General features: G+C 44.5%; 1 protein-coding gene across 4 annotated transcripts; it reads left to right on the top strand.

Annotated features, from left to right (window-relative positions):
- The first annotated feature begins 78 nt into the window (after positions 1-78).
- Positions 79-19,962, top strand: MRO (maestro). 4 transcript variants are annotated; one of them, XM_016148776.2, is made up of 8 exons: positions 79-765; positions 5,164-5,302; positions 12,049-12,151; positions 13,364-13,510; positions 14,581-14,763; positions 16,630-16,785; positions 17,725-17,832; positions 18,199-19,962. In XM_016148776.2, exons 1-8 carry the CDS (start codon positions 612-614, stop codon positions 18,250-18,252), a joined length of 1,044 nt encoding a protein of 347 aa, XP_016004262.2. In that variant the 5' UTR covers positions 79-611; the 3' UTR covers positions 18,253-19,962. The 4 variants fall into 4 exon arrangements, with proteins under 4 accessions (XP_016004262.2, XP_036085943.1, XP_036085942.1 ...); XM_036230050.1 differs by lacking the exon at positions 79-765 and adding an exon at positions 4,112-4,875; XM_036230049.1 differs by lacking the exon at positions 79-765 and adding an exon at positions 4,112-4,879.
- The last annotated feature ends 1,475 nt before the right edge of the window (positions 19,963-21,437 follow it).

The raw sequence follows: 21,437 nt of genomic DNA, 5'->3' as shown, positions 1-21,437 counted from the left end.
TCGACTCGAAACATAAAAATAAATTTAAAAAAAAAAAGCAGGGAGAAATGGAACATAAGTAAGCAAGTAAATAAATAAATAAATAAATAAGAAGAAAGAAAAAGAATTGTCTTCAGAGGTAAGTGACAGACTCTACGGAACTACTTTGGCCGGTCGAAGCAGGAAAAGCACGTTGAATGTGTAGACCCCCGTCTCATGGACCTGCTTTGAGACTCTGGACAAGTCCTCCACTCACTCTGCTTGCTCTTCACTTTTCCTACTTGTCAAGGAGGCCTGAGAGCGACGCCCCCTTCTAAGGTTGGGAGGACAAAATCACCAAATAGTGTAAGAGGGCTTGGGATGTCAAAAGCAGGGACAAAATGACACAAGGTCATGTCCGTAGGGCTGACTTGGCCTCTCACGGTGCTGGATAGTGATCCAATTCTCTCCCACAATAAAGCACGTATAGCTGTCTCGCTGAGCCCTTGCAGACATAGGAGATTAACACGAGAATCCTCAAAGTCGGCAAAACAGCATGGCCTGTAATTTATTTTCAGCAATTATCAGGGGCAGACAGCCTAACAAGGTCTTATTATGTAATTCCTTCTTGTGGTGAAACTCTAATCTGTTCTATGTTTTATCTTCAGGGACAAAACGCAGTTTACGGCGGGTCCCAAACTTGTTTAAAGGACGGGGATGTTCCTGCGATTCGTTACATCTGCCGCTCCTCAGGGCGAGTTCCGAAGCAGCGGCCAGCCCCGCGGCACGCCTCACTGCCCAGCTCGGGTAAGACAGCACCGAACGCTTTCTGGATTCGCCCTGTTCCGTGAAACATTGCAGTTCGACGGAGCTCATTGGCTGCTATCGATTTAACCAATCTGGCTGAAAAGGTTTATATAAGTTTATGATTATTTTTGGAAGTAGGAGTATTGGCGATGGTGTGGGTGGGGGTAATTAATGTCTCAGACAGGAAAGGTGTTAACGCTTGAACTTTTCTCTTTTTTTAACTTTTATTTGCATTTATTTCATGCTGAATTTATTCCCAGGCCGTAAGTTTTTGTTTCTTCAGTTTCATTGGGGATACTTTTTTTTTTTTTTCTGGGCAACAATCTACTCTTTTTTTTCAGTAAAGATCACCTCAATCTAGCGGGAGGGGTTCACGTAGGGGTTAATCCGACCATAAGCTCTGTAAGCCTTAGAGATGTATTTTGGAGGTTTTGTTCATCAAGATGAGCTCAATGACCAGAGAACTGACATCTAAACTCTCGAGGTCGGCATTACTCTCTGCATTTCTAAGCGTGTGCAGGAAAAACTCGGCATGCTTTTGGGGCCATCCACTTTGTGTCCTGCCCCACTGTTCAGCTTGGGCACTCCACCATCAAAGTGATGAGGTGGCATGTGTTGCTTCCGTCAAGTGACTTCTTTTAGAGACGTGGTGGCTTTTCAGCTATGTAAACTTTTGATGGTCTGGGCAGTTTCACAGATGTTCATAAAGTGAACGTGAAAATCTGGACCTCCTGGTTTGCATGATTTTGTGGGGTTTTCTGGGTCAAGTGAGTAGCGGACCATTTTCAGAGATTATCTCAGGATCCTTATGGATGAGGTTCGACTTGTTTTTGCATCCTGGTACTACTAAGGGCTGTCAAGTAATAAAGTCAGAAAGACAGAAGGCAGGACGGCCAGGCGGTGGGTTGGACAAGGGCGCAGCTAAGAGCCGCGTTCTGTCCACAGCGTCTGCAGAGCCGGAGAGCTTTCCGTTTACTCCGCATCTGGATGTCGGAAGGCTCGGGCTGTGCTCCTCTCTGACAGCGGGCGTGCGAAGCCAAGGGATGAGCCCGGTGCTTCTCCCTGTGACATCTACTCCATTCAAAGATTTGAGACAAAGAGATCATTGCTTTTGTGTTAAATCAAACCAGATGTGGGAAGCAAACAGGGTTTGAGATGAACTTCCCGAGGGATGTCTGCTGGCTGCAGGCAGCTCTGGGCTCCGCCATCCGTGCAAGTGGCTTGTGGAAGAGTCTGGGGGAACGTGAGGTGACCCGGCTCATCGGGGGGTGTCTGGCTGGGCACCCACACCCATGCTGTTCGTAACTTCTAGAATGCCTTTCTTCTCCATCTCTCCCCGCTGAAGTCTGTCTCCAACAAGCTCAGGTGCCGATCTCCCTTCCTTTACAAACGATTTCCTGTCGCGCTGCCCGTTGACTCTGTGCTCTTTGTCAACTCCTCTCTATGGACTTACTGATTCCTAGGGGCATGTAAGGCCACGTCTCAACTCCTCTCCTGGCCAGTTCTCCTGGAGGGTGCAGTCTAAGTGTTGTGGCACCTGACGAAGGGAGGATCTCAGTAAACATTTGAAGATAAGGAGTGCATGAGTGAATGAGTGAGAAGCCGGTATTCCTAATTTGGGTCCTAGGAGGCGGCTGATTTTATTTCTTTTTGGAAGTGAAAATCAAGAGCAGGTTTGGTCTGGCCAAGGGGTGTTTTCTGAAAGAAGATGAGAGGGAGGAAACTACAAACCACTCCTTTTCGACAAGTTTTCCTGTTAAGCAACGTGCAATCACAGAAGGAGGGGCTTCTGAAAATCCTGACACTTGCAGAGAAAGCACTGTCATTTGTCCTCATTTTCTGAGTCTAAGTCGAAAGTGAATTGTTGATTGGCTGACTTCTGCCTGCTGTCCTTCTCTTAGGGATGCAGACTAAATAATGGCTCTCTCTGAATTTTCCAGTTGCATCAGTCCCAGTGTACTTCTAACGGTAAAGAAATATAAATTGAGAATGACTAGCGTCGTTAAACAAAATTAAATAATTATGATATGCGAAGGACATCATGTCATCAGTATATTAATGTATTATAATCAAATTATGGAAGAAACTTCCATATTTATGGAAGAAACCCAATTCCCAGAAGAATTCCCTTATGCCATATTTGGGGAATCTTAGTTCTCTTGGGCATCATGTCCTGGTTTGGATACTCCCCAAGTCTGTGCTGTGTCTGGGACTCTCTGGGGCCATTAGCTATGTACAGGTCCTTTGTGAGAAGTGTTTATAATAGAGGTGAAGTCGGATCAGAAAGGCTCCAAGTCTATGGCCATGCCACCCCGAACATGCCCGATCTTGTCTGATCTCGAAAGCTAAGCAGGATCAGGTCTGGTTAGCACTTGGATGGGAGACCACCTAGGAAGACCAGGTGCTGGAGGCGTTAAAAAAAAAAAAAGAGGAAAAAAAAAAAAGAGGGGAAAAATAAAAAAGAAAGAAAGGCTTCCAAGTACTAATCCTGGTTCTGAACCTGGCTTTCTTTGTGGCTTTAAGTCAAACAGGAAAACTTGTCTGCACTTCATTTTTCTTATTTGACAAACGAGGAAGACACTGTTTCTCTGTCAAACGTCTCGACACCTGAATACGAAGAAACGTCAGCCTCCTCTGTTGCCCGTTTTAATTTTCTCTGCTTTCTTGGTCGTCCTAAGAAATCCGTGGATTCGTTCGGTGCCAGGACGTCTTCCGCAGTCGTGTCCCCAATTCTGGTTTTAGTGGGAAGGTTACGGCTAATTTGATAACGTGAGCCCACTCATCCCTCGCATCTTGTGTTGACATCTCTCCACGTGTGTGGGCGTCTCTCAGTCTCAGACGACAGCTCCCCAGAGCGCGCTCTTTCCCCTGGCCCCCTGGCCCCCTGGCCGGCCCTCTGCCTCTTCCTATTCCGCTTCTCACTACTTGCACCACCATATCTTAGATGTCCCTTGCAACAGTTTTCTAATGTGCCCAAGTTTTAGTCTATTTTATGAAGCACGCTGGAAAACCGAAATGCCTTTGCTTGACCTTGCTGTCTCTTCGAGTCTATTTATTGCCTTCCTTGTGCAGCCAGACATCCCAATTTCCTCTTTCCACAGGGCCCCATAGATTCGCTAGCTTCCTTTCTCTGTCGTTGCTGAAATTGCATTCGCAGAGGTCACTGGGGATGCCCCTGTGGGCCCGGTTCGAATAGGGCTTTGTTTCAACCTCTTTTTGTTTCCTCAGGAACATTGGTTCTTTCCCTCCGCTTCTTTCTTTCGACCTTGCGCTCCGACGTACTCCTTCGCTTTGTCCTTGTCCATCTATCTCCGAGAGTTCCCAAGCTCACCCACTGCAAAGCACTGTGTCTAAGAATCTAAACTCTGACATTAGCCTGTTTGTGGTTGAATTCTAACTCTGCTACTAATTAAATGTATGGCCTGTGGCAAGGTCATCACTCTGTGCCTCAATTTCCCCATTCTTAAAATTGAGATGGCAAGATACTTGCCTTAGGTTTGTTGTAAGAATCAAACAAGATAGTCTATGTAATATTAACTTACTCCAATGTTTGGTGCATAGAAATATTCAATGTTATCTATTAGCATACTACTATGCTCCTAGAGCTTTGAAAATGTCACTCCCTCCCCCCTTTTAACACATATTACCCATGTTACCCAACACAGGGCCAGACAATAAACAATTATTGGTAGATTTATGCATGTGGTTGTAGAGTCCAGGGAAGGAGGAATGACGGGAGGAGGGAAGATCCCAAATTCTGCAAATACCATCACACCCAGGTTTTTGATTTGTTTTGTTTTACCAATAAATCGTTTAAATTGCTGATAGTTTAAAACACTCCTTTCAACAGTTAAAGCTCTAGTGTTTGGTGCACCAATCAGTCACAATGAGGCCACTTGGCCTGGAACACAGCGTCCCCATCCGTTTATTAAATGCAGCCCTAACAGGGACTAAAGAAACGCTACAGCGGCGGCTGGGCGCGGAGGCTGCCTGGAACCTGTCCATTGAGTGATGCTGCCATCTGGTGGCAGCACGGGGAACCGTTCTGGGCAGAGCTGTTTCATTTGGTGCGGAAGAGCCTCAAAATTGCAGTCCTTTCTTTAGAAAAGTGTGGGTAAGACTCGGAATGAGGGAAGAATAAGGGAAAACACAGCGCCGGGGGGGAGTGGGAGAAGGGAGGGGGAGGAAAAACACCTCAACAATGTTTGGGGAGGTAAAGGGCGCAAGTGATGCTCGTGCCCATCTAGAATAACCTTGTCGGTAGCAGAGGGCAAGTCCCTCCTCCACCCCAATATCATCTAAACTTTGATTTTTTCCTTCACTTTCCAACACTCGGCGCTGACCCATTATCCTGAACACACCTTGCTTCACCTTCTCATTTCCCTTCTTCTGCGTTAGGAATTCGGGGCTGGAAAAAATTGAGCCGAATCATCCCATCTGGCTGCCACCCTAAGAACAACAGCCCCTCCCTCAAGTCGCTACGAACCAGCACTCCACACACAAGCACATCACCTCACCACGTGACAGCCAGCCGCAGGTAAGGGCCAGCCCAGACTGCAGCGGGAAGAAGCCACCGCCCACTGGGGCTCCCCAGTCTTTCTGAACTGTCATTCAGGCCACTGGTATCAGAGGGAGTTGACCTTCTCTTCGTAAAGCTGAAGCGGGCAATGTTGACCATCGAGACAATTTTTTTTTCCTTTTCACAAACTATGTCAATCCGATCTCTATCAACCTATAGATGGATTAGAGAATTATATTAATTCGACAAACAGCTTTAGAATGAGAGCAGACGGAAGGGAAGATATTTATGCTTCAAACTGAAGTGTCTACAGTGTATCAGTACACTGTGTGTCTAGGAGCGGGATATATCTTGTAACACAGTGACAGAAAGTGTAGATTTGGGAGTTTGGAACGCAGCTCTGCCTCTACTGGCTGTTTGACCGTGGGTAAATTGTTTACGTGACTCTAAGGCCCTCCCTGTCTCTAAAACAGGCATAATTAAACCTACCCTTTAAGGCTGTTGTGAAAATTAAAGGAAATACAAAAAAGGCCTCTTCTTTGAGAGGCCAAAACTGGATTTTAGAGAGTTAATGGGAGAAGTTGGTTAAATCAGAGATTTATAAAAGATGGCACAGACCTCAGATATTTTATTTTACCTTAAAATATAGAATTTCCCAATCTTTAATGTAGGGCCATGGCCTTTTCTTTGAATGGCCTTTTCATTAGTTGGTGCTGTTTGAATTGTCTTCCTTGCATAAACCATGAACATAGAACTTCATTTATGAGTTAGTTCTAGTTTGGGTTTCTTTCAGTGTAGTGAGAATGTAAAGACATCTGGGAAGGCACTTTCTGCAGAATCATTCTAATTCCAATCATCATTCCAGATTATTAAAACGTTTTCAACTTTTATGGTCCACACCTCATTTGATAGCAGTTTTTTAAAACAGCTTCCCATCGTTGAATCTTTCCAAAACATTCAACCTTGCTTTCATAGAAACACCTTTCTTTGTATACTCATATTTCATCAGTTTCTGTGATATTTAAATTTCCATTACAACAGTCAAGTACAGCTGTCATAAACTGATCCCCGGTAAGCATATAAGGACTAGCGGAGTAGAAGTCAGGAGTTACTATCAGCCACAAACATTAGTTGGTACAATTCACAGAGGCCTTGGAGAATATGGTTAACCTGGCCGGTTGGTTAAGCGGAGGTCAGTTAAAACAGCTTCTCCTGCAGTGTATACAAGTGGTAAATATAGTGCCTACCATATATAAGTGTCAAATAAATGGTGCTATTATTATTATTATCATTAAAAAGTTCAGAGTTGAAAGGATTGTTAAAAATGGAATAGTTTCTTTTCTTCACTTTACAGATAAAATCAAAGTGTTTTATAATTATGGCTTTTATATATACCTTTTGGTTTCGACAAGTAAAAGGATTATTATATAAAGTTAATATTTTGAGTCAGAAGGAGTTAAGTTTGCAAAGGCACCTAGGATTCAGCATAAAGCCCTGAACAGTCTCCTAAGTCACCCCAAACCCGCGTCTGTTCCGGAAGACCAGGTAGAACGATAGAAGCCAAACTCCAAGGGCCCCGGGGGCGGGGGCGGGGACGGTTGGGGAAGATGCGGGGACAGGGCACTGGCACACTCAGAAGCGCTGCCCACGGGAAGAAGAGTTCGTTCAAGAACACGCACAGGGATGTGTGAAACTACAAGCAGGACCAAGCCTTTGGCTTCAAGGTGGCCAGGTGGCCTCCCGGCCGTGGCCTCACTAGTCTGGAACACCTGTTCCATCAGAAAAAAAATTAACTCTCCTAGGAAAGAACAGCTGTTTGGGGGTGGGGTGCAGTTAGAACACCTAAGAAATCTTAGAATCCGTGAGCCAGTGTTTATTCATAGTTTACCTTAAATGTTTCCCTTTGAGATCCTGTATTGCAACAAATGGAATATATCGTTTTCTTTCGTTGGGTTGGGCCTGAAGGACTTCCGTTGTTGCAGAGGAGGAGGCAGGACACTCCAGGCTGGAGGGAGGGCGGGTGGGTGGCGGAGTCCTGTAAGAAGCTGCGAGCTCAAGAGACACAAAGCTCCAGTTGATGGTCCTGGGGACCCCGAATTAACTTGCTTTATTTTGTTTTGTAAGGAAGCTTTCAATTTAAGAATAGTACCCAAGAACAGGGCACACATCATGCCTGTACAGCTCGATGGGATTTTCATTTTATTTTGAAAGGGAAATTCAGTGTGCTTCACAAATACATGCCTTCGGTCCCTTGTTATCCGTAGACACTGATGCTCGCCGCTGGCTTACCGTGGGCCCCAGCCACTCCTCAGGCTTCGAGGCCTCTCCTGATGCATGGCCTCAGGTTAATAGTGTGTGTCAGTTCTGGGGTGATCTCATTTCCAGTGCAGAGTTTCTTATATGGCAGTGCGTATATAGCATCACCAGGCACCTTGTAAAAACATGCAGTGTTCAGGCTGATGCTCCCTCTGATTCAGATCCAATAATTATGGGATAGGCCTGGAGGTTTTTTAATAACAAGCACTCCAGAAGATTCAGATGTAGGAGGTCTAGCCAACTATGAGAAATACTTTTCTGGCACCAGATATTATTGAGACGAGCCTGACAACCTGTGAGATTGAACTAGATCGCAGATTTTATCTTGCGATGGGGAAGTGGGGAGGTGAGGAGGGGCTCGCTAGCAGAGGCGGTGAGCTGGAGGGGAAGCCCCGTGTGTCTCTAACCACATGCTCTATCTTCCACTCACAGCACTCAGCTCTCATTTACTTTGCCCTGCTCTAGAGCCTCCAAGATCTTAAAGTCTAGACATGTGCCGTTACCAAGTGACAAGCCTGAGTACCTGGCTTCTGAGGCCTATGAAGGCTGTCTTGGATGGCCGCAGCCCTCAGCGGCTTTGCTGATCCTGCAAGAGAAGTCAAGTGTAAAGAACAGGGAACCAGGGGTGCTTTCCTCCCAATGGAAAGAAGCGTCAAACTGACTGTCTTATGCTTCAGGACAGAGATGCCAGTTGTTTTACAATGAGGCCTGTGCCCTCCTTGGCATAGGGCCCTCAGCCTGAGGAAGCTTTGCTTCTTTCAAACTCCTCATACGCATTGACAGGCACAGTCAGCTCGGACCCAGAGCGTTCGGCCTGAAGAGTGGTGGGTTCTGTTGAAACAGATTGTGTACAGAAAACCAAGGAAAGAAACCTCTAAGCAGGTGGGGTTTGTGAGTGAGTGTGTGTGTGTGTGTGTGTGTGTGTCCATGTGCTTTGCCTCTGTGAATTTTGAAATTCCTTTATTCTGGAAAGCGTTGGCATAGTAATACTGTGGCTCTCCAAGTGTGGCCCCGACCAGCAGCACCTGAGAGCTTGTTAGAAATACACATGGGAGGCCCTGCTTCAGATGTACAGAATTTTGGGGATCGAGTCCGGACACCTGTGTTTTAACAAGGCCTCCATGTGATTCCAGTGCATGCTCACATGTGAGAATCTCTGGCTTCATGTAATGCACGTGAGAACGCCTTTACTCAAACTAAATAAAAAACTTGGCTGATTCGAAGGGGTGCAGTGTTCCGGGTTTTAATTTAGGTCCGTCATTGCAGTGGTTGGGGGAAGTCTGCTGGCTAGAGATGAAGAAGAAATAGAGAGTGGGGGCTGTGGGTGAGGAAGTATTTTCATGCACGTCTCCAGTGTCTTCTGACCAAGGGAGCATTGCCAAAACCACATGGGGGCAAAAATAGTGAAGAGGCCAAATCCCCACACGCCTCCAGGTCAAACAGTCAAATGTGCCAGAGCACAGCTGTTTAACTGGGCTGGGTTCTAGCCACTGGCTGCATGTAAATACGTTTAAGTCTCAAGAACAATTATTAGGATGGTCAGCTTGTCCCTGCTTGCCCTGGACTTTCCCAGTCTTAGAAATGAAGATCCCACGTCCCCAAACAAACAAAAGTCAATGGTTTGGATGAAGTTGGACTGGTGAGACACACTGTAAACAAAAGTTGGCTCGAAATGGATCAACGACCAAAATATAACTAAAACTCCAAAAATGTTAGAAGAAAACAAAGAGGCACGTTGTTATGATCTAGATATGGAAACGGATTTTTAGGTATAACACTAAAAGCCTGAGCACCAACACTGAAAATAGATAAACTAGACTGCGTCGAAATTAAGAACTTCATGCATCCAAAGATATTATTAAGAAAATGAAAAGACAACCTATAGAATGGGGAAAATATTTAAAACCATATATCTGATAAAGATTTAGTAACCGGAATACATAAAGAACTCTACAACTCAAAAAGATAAACGGCCCAGTTATAAAATGAGCATAAGATATGAATAGATATTTCAAGATATACAAATTACCAACAAGTGCACAAACAGATGCCATCGGGGAAAGGCTAATCAAACCCACAATGACACACCACTTCGTACCCACTAGGATGGATGTAATAATAATTTTAAAAACTGGAAAATAACAATCTGGGGATGTGGAGAAACTGGAATTCTTGCACATTGGTGGTAGAAATGTCAAATGGCGCATTCACTGTAGAAAACAATTTGGTGATTCCTCAAAAAGGTAAACATAGAATTATCATATGACTCAGTTATTCTGCACCGAGATACATTCCCAAAAGAATTGGAAGTAGATACTCCAGGAAGCAGCAGAACACAAATGATTAAGAATATGAAGTTGCGTCAAACAAGACCAGTTCAGCCCCAAATCTGCTTACAAGCTGTGTGATCCTGAGCGGAGGGTTTAAACTCAGCCTTTAAAACACAGGCAGTGCGTCTTACCTACTCCTAAACTCTCCTGCAAGGATTAAACAAACCGACGGTATGTAAATTGCCTAGCCTAGAGTAATCGCTGAGCAAGTATTATATGGCTCATGAAAGAATCATCTTTGCTCCAAGCAAGAAGGAAGAGCAGTTAGTTCAAAACACTTCATCAAGTAGAAACGTAAAGCGGCGAGGCAGGGTGTGTGGGGCGGGTGAGCGGGCCCCCGACTTACCCCCAGAACCCCGAAGCGCTCCGCCAGGCTCCAGCCGCACAGGAAGTCGATCTCGAACTTGTGGTTCAGAACCACGATGGCGTTTTCTTTCCCGAACTTGGGGTAGGCCTGGGGGTCCGTGTGGATCACGCACTCCGTGCCGGACCACCTCTCCAGAAGCATCACCAGCTCTGGAACAAAACACAACAGACGCACGTTCATTTCGCGGGTCCCGCTTGACCCGGGGTTGGCTCCGCTGGGCCGGGCGGGGAGCAGGGGCTCTGCCCACTGGGCCGGGGTCCAGGGTGACTTCTAGGGGATAACGGTCTGGGTCACCTCTGCCCACACCCCAGTCCCTGAGAGGGTCGAGAAGCAGCAGGACAAACGAGAAAGACTCCACGACAGCCTCCAGGGAGGGAGAGGAAGCTTCGATAAGACAAATGACTTGCGCTCCTTGATTAAGTACCTTGGGGAAAATAAATCAGAGAGCCTGAACCCACCAGGAATTCATGCCCCGTATCTGCCGAGCTCTGAGAGGCCGCGTGAGGTGATGGATGCACAGACTTCTCGGCATCTGTGCTTCTGAGACTTCAATGCACAGACTTCTCGACATCCCGGGAAGTGACTAATTGGGACACTTATAAACACCATGGAAGGACACGTGACTACCCAGGTTTCCTCCCCCACTTGCCACACGTGAGTGCACCAGGGCTAATGAAGCTCTGAGGAGTGAGGCCGCAGAGATCCGCGCCTGAAGGGCAAGGTCAAAGCCATTGCGCCGGGGCCCGCGCGGCCTTGAATCAGGCCGACGTTCAGAATCGCTTTGAGAATTGTTTACTTATAATATATAATTTAAATAACATATACATGTGGTAAAATGACTGGATATTACATGGTAAAAATTAAGTGGTAAAAACTGGATATATATGTTTTTTAAAAAGTGTGAGAAAAGTAAGTCTTTCTCCCCCCTCAGTTGCTCAGATTTCTACCCCAGAGGCAATTTTTATTAAAGCTTCTTGGGTATTCTTCCCTGTTCTATGCATATGCAAGTATAACTGTGCATATAGATTCATCTCCTTCGTTTTGTGTTTACACAAATAGTGGCACACTTCCATACTAATTTGCACTTTCCACTCATCAGTATATTTTGGAGGTCATTTTAGCACACGTAGATCTGTCCAATATTCTTTTTTAATGGCTGCATAGCGGTCATCCTGAAGTTGTGTAATTCTAACATACATGTGTGTAAATTATTTATATTACAACTATTAAAGGACATTACGTTGTTCATGACAAAGCTACGATGCCTGTCTTCCGTGTACACCCTTGAGCATATGATGTGCCAGTGTATCTGTAGGATGAAAAGTTGCCGAAAGATGTGTATTTTGAAATTGTAAGAGAGAATGTAAAAATCTCCTCTAAAGTGCAGTAGCAATTTATATTCTTGGGGGAGCTTTAAAAAATTCCAAAATTTCAGGCTACTTTTTACTTCAATTCTCTGTGGGTGGGGTCCAGAATCTGTCTGTGATGTCTTCGGTGATTCTGCTGCAAGACGATTGTAGGAGGGAACAGGAACCAGGGCCAGACGTCCTGACCCCTGTACTGCGATTCCTCCCCGGGTGCCTGGAATTGCTCTTTATCTTTTTATGTGACTATTCCATCTCCCCACTAAGGTGACAGGTTCCTGAGGAGAGGCCTTAGAAATGGTGCTCTTCTATATTCTTGATGATAATGAGGCTTCCAAGAATGTTTATAGCTCATTTGATGATTTCGCTTTTTCTTTTTTTTTTTAGTTCCATGGACCGAACACAGAGAAGAATCCCGGGCCAGCCCCTTTCTATCCCCACCGCCCAGCCCAAGAAGAAAAGGACATTGATGATGTCTTTCTTTTCCAAGGTTTGGCACAAAATATTACTAATGAATGTCCCTTCCCAGTAACTGCTTTATAATGTGTGCTGCCCTGTTCTGCCATGAGCGCACTCCTCTGAGGCTCCTTCTTTTGAAAAGAAGTTCGATGATAGCTCTTTTAACATGGAGAGAATGTTTACAGAAAAACAAAAAGACGAGTTGGGGTAAATTTAGCTTGCTGTGAAATTGTAATAGAAATATAGACTGAAGTGCAATGAATATTCAGAAATAAGGATGAGACTGGTAATCACCCAAACACCCAATAGGGCTGCGGATCCAGTCCTTGGGTCTTGTCTGCACCTTGCATTGCCTTGGTTCTGACTCTGGTACATGTCGCCAGGGCCTTCTTGGTGTCAGGGCTCATATGCTCACTACAGAGGATGATTCATCTCTTGCCTTGCAGTTACTTCAAGTTTAAGTCCTTGAAGTCCAAGTTTTTGTATCAGCCCCACAGCATTTCCCATATATACATTTCTTTTCCTAATCTTAATTGCTCAGATGCATGCATTCCGGGGTGGGGCATCCTTCAAGTGTCCTGAAATGTCTGTAGATGTGCTAATATGCCACATGCTGTTGAGAGGCTAAGTACTGAGCATTGACCCTTGGATTTAGCCATATTGGGGAGGGAGGACATCAACCTGAGTGCAAAAGGCTCAAGAGAGAAGGGAGGAGAGGAATTTGGAGAAAGCAAGTATAGACACGTCTTTCAAGGTGTTTAGCTACAAAGTAGAGCAGGAAAGTGGGGAAGAGCCGGAGGAGGAAGAAGGGGCCAGGAAGGGGCCAGGAAGCTCTTTTCTTTGAGATGGGAGGAATACAGTGAACCTTGTCCTGTGGAAGGGCTCCCCATTTTCAGCTCGCACCAGCTCTTCTAAAGCCCCCCTTCTTTTGAGCTCTGTCACACCCTCAGCTGCCTGAGAGCACCCTCTCCATAATCCCCCCAAATGACATCCCATGAGGTCCTCCTGCCTCAACAGCAGCTTTTATTTTTCTTTACCCCTTTTCTCTTTCCCCACCAATTTCTTTATTAGGTAGATTGAAATAATATATTTCCAGCAAAAAAATCAGACATCTTTAGATGGAGAAAGAAGGGGTAAAATTGAGTGGGCAGCACAGGATTTTCTTCAGAGGGAGGGATTGGGGCTGGGCTTGGTATGACTCTAAACACTCTCAAATCAATAACACATTTTGACTCATCACTAGGTCTCTTGGAAACTGAGGTTTCAGAAGTGGGAGCCTCTGAAGAATGTGTTTTTCATCTTGGCAGAAAGAGCCCGGGACCCCAGTGCTAAAAAGCGTCACATGGCAATGAGAGGCCTGGGAACCATAGCTTGTGAGACCCCGGACAAGGTAGGAAGGGAAGGTGGTGCTCGGCCAGTCCTCATGGCCTGCGTCTCCAGGACTGAGACATGGTACCTCGTACACTAGTTATCTATCGCTATGTATCAGATCACCACATGCCTTGCATTTGTTAGCTCATAGATTCCTTGGGTCAGGAGTCCAGGTATGGCTTAGGTGGGTCTTCTTCTCGAGGTCTCAAAGGCTGCAGTCGAGATGTAGGAAAGACTGCATTCTTTTCTGAAGCTTAGGTCCTCTTCCAAGTGGAAGTGGCTGTTGGAAGAATTCCGTTCCTTCCAGTTGTAGGACTTGCTGGCTGTTAGCTGAGGGCCGCCCTCAGGTCCTAGAGAACACCAGCTCCCCACTTCTTCAAGGCCAGCAAGAGAGTGTCACCCACTCTTCTCTGCTAAGATGGAGTCTTATGACATCTAAGTAACCATGGGAATGACATCCAAAGACCATCATCATATTCAAAAAGCTGGAAGCAAGTCACTAGTTCCTCCTACTGGAAGGAGATTGTACAAGGGTGTGACTCATTAGGGGTCCTTTTACGGTCATCGCACCTCACCATTATCAGCCTTGGGAAAAAGAACTGCAGGAAGGATTAACACACAGCTGGACATCACCCTTTCTGGTGAATTTAATTTATTTTCTAATAATAATTTAGAAAATTATTAGAAAATACTTGTTGAGTAAAAGATGTTTTCCCCACCTCCTCCTTTAGCATCTGTCAACTTCAATGACCATGTCATCTTGTCCCTGTTAAGGTCCCCAGTCTGCCCCAGAAACCTAGATCATCCAGGTCCACCCTGCTCCTTGACAAGCTGTGCCCCGCCTTGTCCACCCTTGAGCCATGCTCCAGATCACTCTTTCTATTCTCCGTCTAAGACTGACTTGGGCTGTTGGGTCATGTAAATGGAAGCATTTGTATTTTGATGGGGGTTGTTGCAGCAGATCCCAAAGAAAGCCATAATCCCTTAGTTCAAGCTCTAGATTATTGGACCATTCGAAGTGGAGTTGCTTTTCAACTCATGGGAGCAACTCCTGTGCTACTACTAATGCTGTTCAAACCTTGAAAACAGGTGAGAAAGTATAAGAGAATTGTCCTGGACCTGCTGGTGCATGGACTGTATGACCCCATGAGTTCTGAAGTCATCCACGAGAGTATGAAGACTCTGACCACCATCCTGGGAAAGAGCCAGGGGAAAGGTTTGGGCTCCTTCTTCATAGACATCACTCTTCAGACCAGGACTCTATTAGATGATGTAAGTGAGACAACCCAGAAAAATACTAGGCTATGAAAATCTAAGTGGGATTAGAAATGTGAGCCCTGGGGAGTGTGTTGCTCAGGGCACAAGATCTCTATTATTCACTTACTTGTTCACAACTCTTACTGAAAGACTAAGTACTGTGCTGAGGGCTATGGAAGATATAAAGAAGAATAGGATTCCAAAACTACTTCTCAAGTTTTCCTTGTAATAGGGAAGTGAATATATGTACACTGATGAGGATGGCGACAATACCAGTATGTAGTCAATGGTCTCTTATAAATGTGACAATAACAATGGTTAGCATTTAGTGAGCTCTTACTGTGTGCCAGGCATGGTGCTGGGCAATTTACATGGATTATCTCATTCAGTCTTCAATAACCCTATGAGGTTGGCACTATTATTATTTTCACTTTATAGATGAGCAAACCAAGGCACAGACAGGTTAGGTAACTTGCCCAAGGTTCACAGAGCCAATAAGTGACTATGAAACCAGGCTCTCTGACTACAGGACCTGTACTCTCAACTGCCAGGTGACCAGACAGGCTAAGCAAAAAAAAATGTACTGATGCATCTGTTTGGTCTGAAACTGTGAGGACTTCGAGATACCTTCCTTTCAAGCTAACCAGTTAGCCTGCTCTAGTCACACACACACACACACACACACACACACACACACACACAGCAGAGAACAAAATGCAACTCTAAAGCAATTTTTGTATGTGTACTTGTACTAAAACAATATTTTAAAATAATTAACCAAATAAATGATCATTAGTCTTCAGTCTTGCCAAGTCTCTGTGACCCCCAATTCTAGATGCCCCTTGCCTCCACTTCGGCCCTGTGTCCTCTGGTTCACCTGGAGCTGGACAGGACCAGGAAACACTGATACAAGTCCCTGCCTGCACCAGGAGTCAGGATGCAGGGTTACTGCCCAGGTTTTCTGTTACCTGATGGTGTGATGGCAAGTCACAGAAAGGCCCTGGGCCTCGGTCTCCTCACCTGGGAAGGGAAATACTTGGGCTGGACACTCACCTTAGAGAGGACTAAACCCACAGACATACACTCAGGGACGAACGAGCCAGTCAGACTAAAAGCAGGGAGAGTTGGCAGGGTGTCAGGGAGGAAACCTAACTGTTATTTCTACTATGGATGGAAGAAACTCAGACCAAAGGTAAAGAGAGATGACCAGGCAAAAATGCTGGGGATAATAAACAGAGAACGTGTCAAATGAATTATGATGCAGCCAAAAAGAAAGAAAAAAATTCCTTAATGTGCTGACATAGAAAAAGCTCCCGGATATATTGTTTAATGGAAAAATCAAGGTGCATGCAGAACTGTGGTATGCCATGCTTGCATTCGTGTGAAAATGTGAGAAAGGACTATGTGATACGTATTTTTTTCCTTCTTAATTTTCTGGAGGGATACATACAAAATTTATGTATTTATGTTTATATGACAAGTTTATAATGAAATTTATATTCGCTTTGTTAGCTTGTGCGGAGGGAAATTTGGTGTCAGGTGGAAAGGGGTAGGAAGAGACTGACTTTTTTAAATAAATGCTTTTGGTTATTTGGAATTTTGAACCATATAAATATATTCTATTTCCAAAACATTAAATAATGAAGAAGAAAGCTGGGAAGCTGGGAGCAGCACTAAAGATCCTGAGTCTAATCTTTCTTACCTGAAGACCCCGCCCATCCCCACTCTGTCCCCCACCCCGGCCAGCTAAGTGCTTTAGACTGGATCTGATGGCCCACCCTGTAGCATGCAGGCAAGGGAGATGGCTGTGGTCTTCTCTGATGCAAGAGCTTTTTGATGATGACCTGTAATTTGTTGTTTTGTTCATGGGGGGATCCACAGGAGAGCGACGGCTTGAGATACTCGGCCTTTGTCTTGTTCGGGCAATTGGCTACCTTTGCTGGGCGAAAATGGAAGAAATTTTTCACCAGTCAGGTTAAGCAGACTCAAGAGTCCCTCCTGACCCATTTACAGGATAGAAATCCCCAGGTCGCCAAGGTAAGTCCTTGACTCTCCAACCAACTGCATAAAATCTCGGTGCCATTCACAAAGGAAGTCATAATGCAGCGCTGTTGAGTTGAGATGCCAAACTCTCAGTTCCTGCCAATTCAGTTATAAACACTTAGCAGCATATCCACGTGAATCTTGGAAAAAGTGCCTGCTCAATGTGTAATTGCTCTCTGAGCAAGAGTGCTATTTTCCATTTGCTGCCTCACCTGTCTAATCCCAGCACCTGTCAATACTAGGTGAGCTCTGGTTACTGGAGAGGGAGGGCAGAGAGGCCCAGGTTTAATCCATGGGGCAGCAGCCCACGTAATGAAGATATTTAGTCACGCCCAGTTTAGCCTTTGTCTCTGCACCTAGTATAGACTTCCAGTCTCTGGCTTCTCAATTCCCTATGGAGCTTTTGTTTTATTCTTCTAGAATGAATCCTGCCCTAACAGGGTTGAATCAACCTCAGGATTGCTTTGGAGTTGCACTGGGTGTTTCAAAACCATCAGGAGCAAAGGGTTTCACCAAACCACTTCTCTTCTTTAAGTTGAGAGAGAGAGGGAAGGAGGGAAAGAGAGAGGGAGGGAAGGAAGAAGGGAGAGAGGGGGAAGGAGGCAGGGAGGGAGAGAGAGAGAGAGAGAGAGAGAGAGAGAGAGAGAGAGAGAGAGAGAGAGAAATTAGATTTAGGAATCCAGTATCACTTTTGATGGGACAATAACAAAGCTATGGTGAACTATAAAGCTATGCCCTTCCCAATGCCCCCAAATTATAGACATGGCCATTTTATAAGCATCGACCCTTTAAGGTTCAAGTTTTCAAACTTCCTGGCAGTCACTTTCACACTCTCAGAGGCCCCTAACCCACAGATTGGGTGCAATCTTCTTCACTTGAGATTATAGAATTCTCTAATATTTTTGACAATAAGATGGTAATATTTTTTCTCAGGCTTGCAAAACAGCGTATCGAGCCTGTGCTCCATATCTGAAGCAAAGAAAGGAATACAGCTTCCAGAGTGAAGAAGATCAAAGGAACCCCAAACTCTGCCGGCAGCTGGTGAGTGAGGGAGGGTAGGAGAGAATTCTCCCAGAGGTCTCTGCGCTCCCCGTGTTAACGCAGAAGGTGGCTGGGCACCCCCAGGGAGTTACCCCCCATAAAACCACTCAGGCCAATTATGTTTCAACTGCAATTGACCCATAACAAAATGTAAATAGCTAAACGCCTGGAGGATTATGCACAATAACATAGTGGCAGTTCCAGTACTGATCAGTTGATGGACACAGGCAACGGGCCCCTCCGACTCTGAGAATCCGAAGATTCCTTGTCTTTACGCTTTGCATTTGACCCCTGCCTACTCACTCTGTACTCGAGGCGGTGTGCCGACTCCCCCCATTCATCTGCACCTTTGCTAATTTCTTTCAGAGCCACTGTCATCCGGAGCTCCTGCAGTACTTCTACGCAAATAAAATTCTGTAAGCACAGCAGCGGGGCAGGGGTTCCACGTGAGCACATTTGGGGCGGGGGGCGCTGATGTTCCCCACTTTTAACTCTTTAAATGCTTCTGCTTGCCTCTGGTGATTGTACTAGAAAAGGAGAGCCATGGATGGCAAAAACAATGATGTGGAATCGTATAGTTATATCTGAAGTAAATTTAAATGGCTTATATATATGTCATTGTCTCCCTAGGCAAAGTGGGTGAGAAAGTACATACTTCCTCTGAGACACTTAAAGTACATGTAGATTTAGTGATTATGTCTCAGCTTTTTTTCTTCTTAAGTTCAACGCTGTCATCTATCTTTTAATTTTAATTTCCAAGGCTTAGGAAAATAACTATTAGCTTAAGTATTTTTTAAATCTGCTATTGATACTTTGCTGTTTGCTGTTGACATCTTTTTTTGGCAAGACCTATTTAAAATTGGTCAAGGTACTAAGAAGATGGTTTAGAGGGGTATCTAGCTTCTCATAATCTTCAACAGCCATTGCCTAAAAGATCGTTCCAAATAAAAATTGATCAAAAGAAAAAACAATCTATAAAGCATGTGCTGAAAACCTCAGGCCAATGGCAGTGTATGGAATAATAGTAATAATTAAAAGTACCATTTATTGAGAATGTTTATAATTTATTGAACACTAAGTGCTGTGCAAGTTTTATTTAATACAACAACCTTATGATAAAGGTGCTGTTATTATCCTAATTTTATAAATGAGAAAACTAAGGCAAAGAGAAATTAAGTAACTTGCTCAAGATGACCCAGTAAATAATGGAGCCATAATTTAAGTCCATGTGGTCTGACTTCTGGAGCCTGCATTCAACGAACATACCATACTGCCTTGTTATGGAATAATTGATGGATGGTTAGAAATGTAGAAAAAAAAAATTAAATAAAAAAACTCCTCAGCTTCTGATCTTCTATTTAACTCAGTTTACTTTTGCTTTTTTATGTACTAACTACACATTTTTGTTAATTTAATTTATGAGCTAAGTACATATTTTTATTAATCATCTTTTGGCTATTATGTCCATGTTTTGCTGATCGATCCTACTTGCATGAGGGGGTCCCAGCGCTCTTACGAAAGGTTTCAAGAAAAATCTCTTAGTCCTTTCCACCTTTCCTCCAACCAGATTGCCGCTAGAGCTTCTCTTACAGAAATTCTGATATTACCACTGAACTTGGCATTCAGGTCATATACCCTGGACCGCCCATGTCCATTTTGAAAATGGAAAACACAAGAGGGTTATAAATGCTACGGAGGGATGGTAATGTCATTCTGAGAATCAGAAAGTCGAATTTCTGCCCCAGCTCTCCAGACCCAGGCCCCAGCACAGATGAGGGGGGGCGGTGTGTCCTAGGAGAGACAAGTATGTGGAAGGTGGTGGAAGGAACAGCAGGAGCCAGGCATGAATGGACTTTATTTGTTCCTGTTTTGAATCTGGAGCGCCCAGTGTGAATCTGGCTCTGCCCCTTACTGATCTGACCCTGGGTAAGTTAGTCACCAAACCTCAACTTGCTGATCTGTGAAAGGGAAGTAACAACCCAACTCATAGCATTGTTGTGCTACAAAGATTCAGTTACGTAATACTGAATACTTGGCACATGCTTAGCACACAGGAGGTGCTCAGGAAATGTTAATTTTGCTCCTCACCTCAAATCAGCTCTCCAGATACTGTTTCTTCTCTTCTTGGAGCTGCACAGGTTTTCAGAGACGTCCATTCTGACTTGCAGTATGGGAATGAGTGTTCTCTTCATTCTTCCCAAAGAATGATTGTAGTCCCATGGGCAGCCTTGCATCCTGCTCCTCACCAGGACCCCAAGAATGTGGCTTTCAGCCTTACCTGCCATGGATGTTCAACAAAGATTGCTTGAATTCATTGAATTGCAAATGCTGGTGCCTTGACCAAGCATAAATCTGTCACCGCATAGGTTTTGGAATGGCTCAATGCATTTCAATAAGGAGAATCATAACTGAATGAGTATTGCTAGTTGCTCTCTCCCCCTGGGCTCTTGGAGGGGTCGTGTGGATGCTCAGGGCAGGAGCGGTGCCTCTTATGCTCCCAAAGTGGCTCGATGAGCTCTTTCATCCCAACAGACAGTCCCAACCGCTCCGCTGGTAACTCTGTTTCCTATCTTTTGGGTGATCTCTTGTTAATAATTAACACCCCACCTTCTGTTTCAGCTGTAATCATGTTCCTTTCAAGCTAATGCATTTCCTGCAGCAATGTGCACATGTTAGCCAGGTGATGGCCCAAGTGTCACCCTGCAAGAAGAAAATGTTTTTGAGAAATGTAGATCAGAGTTAAAATGTCATTTCCTAAGCCATGCTGCCGGAGGCACATGCCATACCAAAAATGCAGTCAGAAATTCAAAGCTTTAAACATCTTGCATTGGCTACATCAGCAGGTACAGCCTCTGTGGAGGAGTCAAGCTCAATTCCCGAATGTGACAACATGTGTGCCGGAAAGACACGTAATTTGTTGTAGAAAACCTTGCTTTGCTCCCGGACTGTATCACTTAACCAGCAGGTTATCTTTGGCAAGTCCTGGAACCTCTCAGAGCCTCCATTTCTTTCATCCGTAAAATGGGAGGAAAACCCACCACACGAGATATTCTGATGATCAAATGAGGCAGTCTGTGTAAACTGTAAAATGTTACCCCAAGAAATGAGGTTGATGTTATTGACATGGTAGCTTTACTCATTCTCACTCATTATCAGAGCCCATTTATACAGGGAAAGGGCGGGAAAATGAAATGCAATATTGACACAGACTCCAATTTAAAAGCAACAAACAATCTAAATGCAAAAATCTTAAAAATACAAAAATGGTAAAATTAGGTGTAATAAACACTTCGTTTTACATCAGGATGCTTCTCCAGAAAACAAGTACCCTTGTTACAATGTGAATAGGATTCAGTATGTAAGTTCTACATGTGCCTATTTGGTAAAATTTAGTTACACTCTAACTTCTTCAGTGTGATAGGAAGAGTAACATTCAGAAATTGTGAAAAACATGTCATTCTTCCTTTGGATCACTCAAATATTGGGATCAAATTTAACTCAAAATATTTATGACTTTGTTAGAGAAGAGTGAAAGTTTTAACCAGTTTGGGGTTTTAAAACTGCTAGAGTAACAGCTTGCTTACTAGACCTTTATAAACTTGAGA

The sequence above is a fragment of the Rousettus aegyptiacus genome, unplaced genomic scaffold (genome assembly GCF_014176215.1).
Source record: "Rousettus aegyptiacus isolate mRouAeg1 unplaced genomic scaffold, mRouAeg1.p scaffold_m13_p_12, whole genome shotgun sequence".
Taxonomy (NCBI): domain Eukaryota; kingdom Metazoa; phylum Chordata; class Mammalia; order Chiroptera; family Pteropodidae; genus Rousettus; species Rousettus aegyptiacus.
This window is presented reverse-complemented; position numbering and strand designations above follow the sequence as displayed.

Coding starts and splice junctions, on each gene's coding strand:
- MRO (XM_016148776.2), top strand. CDS start 612: ATGTTTTATCTTCAGGGACAAAACGCAGTTTACGGCGGGTCCCAAACT. Junction 5,303..12,048: donor CACGTGACAGCCAGCCGCAG/GTAAGGGCCAGC, acceptor TTTTTTTTTTAG/TTCCATGGACCGAACACAGA. Junction 14,764..16,629: donor CCAGGACTCTATTAGATGAT/GTAAGTGAGACA, acceptor GGGGATCCACAG/GAGAGCGACGGCTTGAGATA.